Source organism: Electrona antarctica (assembly GCF_951216825.1).
Source record: "Electrona antarctica genome assembly, chromosome: 9".
In the NCBI taxonomy this organism is placed as follows: domain Eukaryota; kingdom Metazoa; phylum Chordata; class Actinopteri; order Myctophiformes; family Myctophidae; genus Electrona; species Electrona antarctica.
This window is the reverse complement of record NC_136790.1, coordinates 57,701,458-57,710,614: the sequence shown is the minus strand read 5'-3', so window position 1 is coordinate 57,710,614 and position 9,157 is coordinate 57,701,458. Positions and strand designations below refer to the sequence as shown.

General features: G+C 44.6%; 1 protein-coding gene across 1 annotated transcript; it reads left to right on the top strand.

Moving 5' to 3' along the window:
- Window positions 1-7,080: 7,080 nt before the first annotated feature.
- Window positions 7,081-7,815, top strand: LOC306930096 (kelch domain-containing protein 3-like; the record flags this gene model as incomplete). Its single annotated transcript, XM_079510839.1, has 1 exon — window positions 7,081-7,815. The coding sequence occupies one exon, from the start codon at window positions 7,081-7,083 to the stop codon at window positions 7,813-7,815; it is 735 nt and encodes a 244-aa protein (XP_079366965.1).
- Between the last annotated feature and the right edge of the window lie 1,342 nt (window positions 7,816-9,157).

Below are 9,157 nucleotides of genomic sequence, written 5' to 3'. Positions count from 1 at the left end.
TGAGATGTCGCATCTCGTTTTCGAGGGGGTCCTATACATACAAAATACAAACAATACAGCAGTGCAAGTACACAGTACTAAAGACACAACATGACATACAGTACAAACACACAGGACATACACATACAGGTACAGTTAGCTTGCTCCCCTTCTCCCACCCCACCCCTGACCCCCAACTCGTTTATATATGGAAATAGAGAAACAGTACTATAACCAGTAAGAAGTAAACATGTGAGTAAGTAGTATTAGAAGCATGAACAGGTTGTTTGGAGATGTGAATATAGGGAAGTCCTGAAGCGGCCTAGAGAGGTAGTTGATCTGAGTGAAAGTGGAAGGTTGTTCCAGTCAGATGGAGCTTTATAGTGGAATGACCTGCGTCCGGATACCGAGAACATTCTGTTGGGAACCATGAGATAGGGGTGTTGTGTGTGTCTAAGTGGGTATGGGGATGTGAATGGTTTCAGGGACTGTTTCAGGTATGAAGGGCAGTTGAGGTGGATGCATTTGAAAAGGAATAGGTACCAGTGGTGTTGCCTTCTAGCCTTGGGCTGCAGCCAGTCAAGTGAGCTGTACAATTGGCAATGGTGGGTTCTGTATGGGCATCTAAGGACAAATCTGCACAAGGAGTTACATAATACATTAAGTGGCTTGAGGTGAGTATCAGTGGCGTTTTGGTATACAATGTCGGCATAGTCTACGATGGGGAGTAATATTTGAGAAATTATTATTTTCCTTACTTCGAAAGATAAACAGTTGATGGATGGGTAGAGTGAGCACAGGCTGCCATATATTTTTTTAACTGTTTGATCAATATGAAGTTTAAAAGAAAGTTCTGGGTCCATCGTGACACCGAGGTATTTAAATGAGTCCACCTTCTCAAGGTTAGAACCGCCCTCAAAATAGATCAATAAATCGGAGGAGCTTTGGACATTGCGTGTGTGGCCGAACAACATGCTACAGGACTTCCTCATATTCAGTAACAGTTTATTATTTTTTAGCCATTTTTGGACCAGGTTGAAGTCAGACTGTAAAAGGTGTTGAATTTGGTGAGTGTTCTTTCCGGCGGCATAAATGACGGTATCATCAGCATAGAGCTAGAGTTGACAGTGGGAACAGACATCCGGTAAGTCATTAATAAATATGGTGAATAGAAGTGGCCCCAATATGGAACCCTGGGGGACGCCATTCTCTTACTGTTAAAAAGTCTGACTGAGAACCTTGTAACGCAACACATTGACGGCGGTTGTGAAGATAAGCATTGAACCAGAGAAGAGCATGTCGTTGAATACCGATAGAATGGAGTTTGTCAAGGAGTAGGTAGTGGTCAACCATATCGAAGGCTTTGGAGAGGTCTATGAATATTGCACCGTTAAGTTGGCTTTTTTCAAAGGACATTAGCACATCACTGGTGAATTTTAGAGTAGCTGTGGTGGTTGAGAAGTGTGGTCTGAATCCTGATTGAAGGGGGGATAAGATGTTTTCCTGATTGATGTATTTGGATAGTTGTTTGAAGACCAGTTTTTCAAAGATTTTTGCAGTGGTGCATATGATTGAAATGGGTCTGTAATTGTTTATATCAGTTGAGTCTCCGGATTTAAAAATGGGGGTAACTCTTGCGCATTTCCATATGGGTGGGAGTGAGGAAGTAGACAGAGATAAATTGAACAGATCAGAAAGGGGAAAGGCTAATATATGAGCAGCAAGTTTAATATACTTGGCTTCGAGACCATCAGGACCAGCACCACAGCTATCTTTTAGCTCACCTATAGCGTGGAGGACATCTGTAGGCAGAATCTTCTTAAAATGAAAGGAACAGTTAAGAGCATTTGATCTTGGGGGATCTGATGTTATATAGGAGCTTGTGGATTGGGAACTACCGATTGATGAGAAATGATTGTTGAAAGCTTGGGCAATGAGTGGAGGGTCCGAGATAATATTATTATTTATTTGTATTTGATTTATAGTTTTTTTGTCGGTTTTATTAAGGAATGTGTTCAGTTTGTTCCAGAACTGTTTGGGATTATGGAAATCGTGGCTGAAATTGTTTTTGTAGTAATTTGATCTAGCGTTCCTTGTTTCAGTCTTAGATAAGTTTCTCAGATATCGGTAGTGTTCCCAATCACCATGGTCTTTAGTTGTTCTGTGTTTGGCCCAGGCTTTATTTTGCTAGGGTTGTTCCCTACTCCCTACTCCCCATACGGGGACCCAGACTCAGTGGACTCAAATAGTGATTAATTCGGACAATACTCCCTGTATGGGGAGCACCGACTCTGACGTCAATATCGGTAGAGGGCGCTATAGGTCCGCGGGTTCATGTAGAACTCATAAAGAACTGTATGAAAAATAAACAAATCATCCCGGCCGTTTCACTCATTTGGATATGAAGACTACAAAAAACAGTCAAAACGCTGCTGCTGAAATGATGATAAAAAGGTTATTCTTTTAAAATAACATAGGCCTATGATTATTATCAATAAATTAATATTATATCCATTATCCAGCAATATGAAAACAGTGCACCACCTTGACAATATGAAAATATCAGCAGCATGATTATGAACCCCCGCTAATCCTGGGGGGGGGATACGGAAAAATAGCCGATCTATAAGCAACGCGACGTCCGTGTTGTGAGCTTGAAGATCGGGTACTTTTGGTAAAGAATTACCAAAAATAGCCGATCTACAAGCTCTGCTCACAATACGGACGTTAACAGAAACAGCAGTCCAATAAATTACTGCCTACATAATGAAGTTTTAATGTATTTAGTGCAATTCAATGAAATAATGTTAGATAACATATTTTTTAATGGCAGGAATTAATTAATATTAATAAAACATATGTTCGGAGACACAATTAATGTGTCTCACATGCATGTACAAAATATATATTGGACTTTAGCACATAGCTTTACAACCTCACCAACCTTAATCCAAAAACTATTAAAATATAAGGCCTTCTACAGCAAGCAACTCATTCCTCTCCTCATGCGCTGGGCCTGGGTGATACAATGAATCAGATTAGTAATAGTAATACTATTGCAAATGAATTGTTTTATTATAAATAAATAAAACAAAACAATTGCAAATAAATGCACTGATCATTTGTCTCGAGATCTGTAGCTTCGAGATCCGCCAGGGAAGAAAAGAGAGGGGAAACGAAAGTTTAAAAAGTACATTTGTGTTGATTTCTTTCGCTGGTTCAACTTCTGCCTCTTCTGAGTTGGAGCGCAATAAGCGCATGCATGCAGAAGCAGCGCACGTGCGCGCAAACGCGTGCATGTGCGCTCAAGAACGAGCTTGCGCAATGCATTATGGGGCAGATTTGCTTCGCTGTGTTTTTGTAGTGACCATCGGATGGTCCCTACAAATTCCCGGTGCATTGTGGGATACTTCAGTCCACTACATTAGGGTGCAAAAATGCTCACTACATATTCGGACACTATAACAAAATGGCGGAACCCCAAAGTAGTGCACTATATGGGGCATAGGGAATGAATTCGAACGCAGCCCATGTGTTAAAAGTGTCATGAGCATGTGGTCTCATTTCCTTCCTGGACTACATTTCAGTAAGACAGCCCACATGGGGGTGTGTCGCCTCCACAAGTGCACCAAAGCATTATGGTTAATGTAGAAATTTGGCAGTCCAGTCTAAGACTCGGGCTGCGTTGGAATTCATCCCCTATGCCCCATATAGTGCATTACTTTGGGGTTCCGCCATTCCGAATCTGTAGTGAGCATTTTTGCACCCTAATGTAGTGGACTGAAGTATCCCACAATGCACCGGGAATTGTAGGGACCATCTAGCTCTGGTTAGCGTAAATAAAAATAACGTTTTTGCTACTCACCAAAACAAAGGCGGGTTGTGTCATTAGAAAGCCTACTTTCCTTAGTGGACGCACTCTGAGCCCCCCCTCCCCCCACCACACGTATAAACGGTACTTTTTGGCCAAAAGGGGATTTTGTTTCCACCGGGAAATTCCCCAGAGAATTGCCTCATAGAGAATATTTTTCCTTCCCTTTCTGGCCAAAAAGTACCGTTTATACGTGGGGGGGAGGGGGGGCTCAGAGTGCTTCCACTAAGGAAAGTTGGCTTTCTAATGACACAACCCGCCTTTGTTTTGGTGAGTAGCAAAAACGTTATTTTTATTTTGGCTAGAGGAGAGGCTGGTCTGCATTCATGCGAGCGGCGGAAGTTGAGAGTAACATAGCTCTAAATGCGACGCATTAGAGCTATGGACCAGAGCATTAGAGCTATGAACCAGAGCATTAGAGCTATGGACCAGAGCTAGGGACCATCTGATGGTCACTACATTTCCGCAGCGAAGCAAATCTACCCCATAATGCATTGCGCAAGCTCACTCTTGAGCGCACATGTGCTGCCTCTGCACACATGCGCTCCAACAGCAAGTGAAGGAGACATCAGGAGGTGCGATATGTGTGTGGGGGGGATTGAGTACTCATGGGGGGGGGGGGGGGGGGGGAGTGGGTACATCAATCAGAAGTTGACTAACCTAGTTCAAACCATTCCATGATTTCCCCATGCCCACACACCTGTGGGCTCTCTCTCACTCACTCTCTCTCTCTCTCCCTCTCTCTCTCTCTCTCTCACTCTCTATTTCTGCAGTATGCAGATAACAGAGGTTACAGCTCGTCCTACTGCTCTCTCTCTCTCTCTCTCTCTCTCTCTCTCTCCTGTATAAGCCCTATATGTCTCTCTCTCTCTCCTGTACAAGCCCAATGTCTCTCTCTCTCTTTCTGAAGTAATGCTTATCATATTGAAGCACGTTGCTCTGGTGAAACTAATTACAGTACCAGAGGGGGGGTGTGCGTGCGTGCGTGCGTGCGTGCGTGTGTGCCCGCCCAGTATAGTATAGTATAGTACGTATATATTTTTTTTTGTAAAAGTAGAAGTACCGATACGTTGCAATATAATATTTCAAAAGACTTACAGAGTTTTAATCAAACCAGAATCATCAATACATTTTGTCTAAATAAATCCAGAACTCATTCTGGCTAGTCCTTCCATCTGGCTGGTCCTTCCATCTGGCTGGTCCTTCCACCTGGTGTCGACTCCACCTGGCTGGTCCTTCCATCTGGCTGGTCCTTCCACCTGGCTGGTCCTTCCATCTGGCTGGTCCTTCCATCTGGCTTGTCCTTCCATCTGGCTGGTCCTTCCATCTGGCTGGTCCTTCCATCTGGCTTGTCCTTCCATCTGGTTGGTCCTTCCATCTGGCTGGTCCTTCCATCTGGCTGGTCCTTCCATCTGGCTTGTCCTTCCATCTGGCTGGTCCTTCCATCTGGCTGGTCCTTCCATCTGGCTGATCCTTCCACCTGGTGTCGACTCCACCTGGCTGGTCCTTCCATCTGGCTGGTCCTTCCACCTGGCTGGTCCTTCCATCTGGCTGGTCCTTCCATCTGACTGGTCCTTCCATCTGGCTGGTCCTTCCATCTGGCTGGTCCTTCCATCTGGCTTGTCCTTCCATCTGGCTGGTCCTTCCATCTGGCTGGTCCTTCCACCTGGCTGATCCTTCCACCTGGCTGGTCCTTCCATCTGGCTGGTCCTTCCATCTGGCTGGTCCTTCCATCTGGCTTGTCCTTCCATCTGGCTGGTCCTTCCATCTGGCTGGTCCTTCCATCTGGCTGGTCCTTCCACCTGGTGTCGACTCCACCTGGCTGGTCCTTCCATCTGGCTGGTCCTTCCATCTGGTGTCGACTCCATCTGGCTTGGTGGAAACAGAATTATTTCCATCTGGTCAAAACCGTGGAGAGCTCTCTAGATTAGGAGATACGAGGCATTCTTTCTGAGCCGTAAACAGCAAGGAGTATGGTGCAGAAGGAGAGGCCACCCCAAACAGCAAGGAGTATGGTGCAGGAGGAGAGGCCAACCCAAACAGCAATGAGTATGGTGCAGAGGTAGAGGCCAACCCCCCAAAAAAAATGTTTTTATTTTTTGTTTGATATCAATGAAAAATCGCTTCTGGATCCATGGGTTGTATTTCATATCCACACGTCTGAATGTGTTAAGATTGAACAGTAAAGTAAAAAGCCTTATTATAGTATATATTATTATATTTAATATATTATATTAACCCTGTAGCACCCAGCGTTGCAATAATACAACATATTTTAATTAATTAATTCAATTAATTAAAAAATGTTATGTTCTTTTTCACCTAAACGTCATCATTGATGTTCATTGCAATGCCATTGGTCATAATATTTGCATATAAATACCCCCCCCCCCCCCCCCCACAGAGGCTGAAATTCACACAAATTAAAAATCTCTGGACTTGAGCAATTTTTTACCTATGACCACCCCCCCCCCCCGCCCCCCCCCAGCAGGGTAGAGCCCCCCCCCCCCCCCCCCCCAGCAGGGTAGAGCCCCCCCAACAGGGTAGAGCCCCCCCAGCAGGGTAGAGCCCCCCCCCAGCAGGGTAGAGCCCCCCCAGCAGGGTAGAGCCCCCCCCCCCCCCCCCCCCCCCCCCAGCAGGGTAGAGCCATTGTCTTCTAAATTTAACAATGGGCTTTTTTTCCTCTCCGTCCATATGCCCAAATATGGGTGACGTGATAGTACTGACATCCTTTGTTTTGGCCAAATGGCCAATCAGATTGTGTGTCAATATGACGCAATCATGCAATGACATCACAACCGTGCAATTGTTCTTTAAAAAGCCTTGTCCGATACACTAAACATCAGTTAGTGACTTGCAATGAGGAAACCGAGCTGCCTTCATCCTAACAAGTTCATCTGTAAACTATTTGTCAACACTCATTGACGGTGGAGCTGCTGTGTGAAATGTTTCACTGGACGATACATCTGGAAGGAGAACATAGGAAGGACCAGGCTGCTGTGGTGGTCGGACACGAGATCTACTGCTTTGGAGGAGATAGAAACCAGAGGGAAAGAGATCACATTGAAGTACACGCCTTCAACACAGTGTCTTTATGCTGGAGGACGTTGACCCCAGTGACCCCTGGAACAGGAGAACGTCACCTTGAGGTTCCCTCCAGGCGCTACGGCCACACAGCTGTGCTGATTGAATATACTGTCTACCTCTGGGGAGGGAATACGTGCTGCAATATGCTTCATGCCTTTGATGTTGACGCCCACATATGGTTCAAACCACAGGTTTCTGGCACTGTCCAAGAGGGGAGGAGGTACCATTCAGCCTGTGTCTTGGGGAAGGTCATCTTTACCCATGGAGGATACAACCAGACTGGATACAACCACACAAATGACATCTACAAGTTGGACACCACCACGATGGTCTGGACTTTAATTAACACCACAGGAACGCCACCTCCTGCCTCATACCGTCACTCTGCCACCATCATCGGGACAAAGATGTTTGTTTTTGGGGGCAGTGGGGGCCTGTGGAACCTCAACACCATCAGAGTGTTTGACACAGAGATCAACCACTGGCTGGACACACCTTCTACACAGCTACTTCCAGAAGAACGTTGTGATCATTCAGCCTTTACCTACAATGGAGAGCTGTACATATTTTGTGGCAGCAACTGGAACAAGACCTTCAATGATGTATGGAAATTCAGTCCAGAGACCTTCTCCTGGAAGAAGGTTGAGCCCAAGGGGAAACACCCACATCGGATGGAGGATATGTGCTGTTGCATGGTGGGAGATCGTATCATCCTCTTTGGAGCAGACAACAGACCAGGTGACCTGTATGTCTTAGACTTCAGTCCTAGCCTCAATATATTATGCAAGCTGGCAGTTATTCAGTACGGTCTGGATCAGTCTGAACTCCCACACAACATCAGGTGGGAACTGGCAGCCATGACTAGCAACAGCAACTGAGAAAATAACATAGTGCTCTAAAAACAAAACAAAACAAAAAAGAACAGTGATCCCTGCACTGAAATAAATAAAACGGTGAATAAATTACATAATGCCATGGAGAATGATGTGTCAAGTTCAGCTCCTGTCTCGGCTGCTTTGTTAACAGAAGCTATGTTTAGCTCGCTGCAGAGCCACATACGTACACGTGTGGTGAGAGCAGGAGAGTGAAAATAACGTTGCTTCTCGAGGACATAAAGAACCAGGATGGACGTCAAACTGAAGCTGCCTTCTTTTACTGTGGCTGAACTAAGCACAAAGCTGCTAGTAATCACTTGATTGGCTGATAGGAAACACCTGGAGCATTCAAAGGTGGAACTTTATGAACAGAAACCCCTAAACAAGAAACAAAAAAACATTGACCTGCCCCTAGAGGGCGCTAAACAGCACTGAGGGAATGTCAGCCTTTTAAACTCATTCCTTGGCTTCAGTGTCCTGAAGCCTTTTGAGCTGCAATGAAAACAGGCAAACAGGCCTCAACAGTGACATCTGCTGGCAAGTCCCATTGTCATATATAGGATTTGTGGACTATTACATCACAGGCCAATCAGAGCAAAGAGAGCAGAGAAAATCCACTGAATGTTAAAAGTTCAGGTTTTTTGGTTGTAATTGAACTCAGGAAACCTAAAAAAAATGAAAATTTACATTTATGTCAGGATCCTCTAATGATTGACCTCATACATCATCATCATCATTTTTCAACCGCGGTCGAGATCATGGATTTCACAATAACACGCCAGACTTCCCGGTCCTTCATTTCCATCCCCAGTTCCTGCCTACTGATGCAGTGGTAATTTTTCCCTTTCTGTCATACTTCGGAATTCTGGGAAATTTGTTTCCAATTTTGGGAAGAACTCCTCTCTAATATTTGTGTAGTTTTTACATTGTGTTAAGAAGTGTAACTCTGTCTCTATAGCTCCGTCATCACAGTGACAGCACAGCCTCTCCTCTATGTGTCTGCCCTTCTCTATTAGTCCAGGCATTCTAGCTCATTTTGGACCTAAAAGCTAAAGTAATTGTAAAACAAGATTTTTTTTCACAGACCATTTCTATGAGGTCTCCGGATTCGTCCGGAACAACATACTAAAAGTCCCAAGAAATCCCAGTTGGGGAAATATGTTTAATTGGCATCAATCCAAGATGTCCGCCAATAAGACTATTCTCAGAAACTGCATAGACAATTACCAATCTTAGAATAAATTCCATACCAATAAGTAATTGAAACAGATTTCTTTTCACAGACCATTTCTATGAAGTCTCCAGAACAACATATCAAAAGTCCCAAGAAATCGTAGTTACAGAA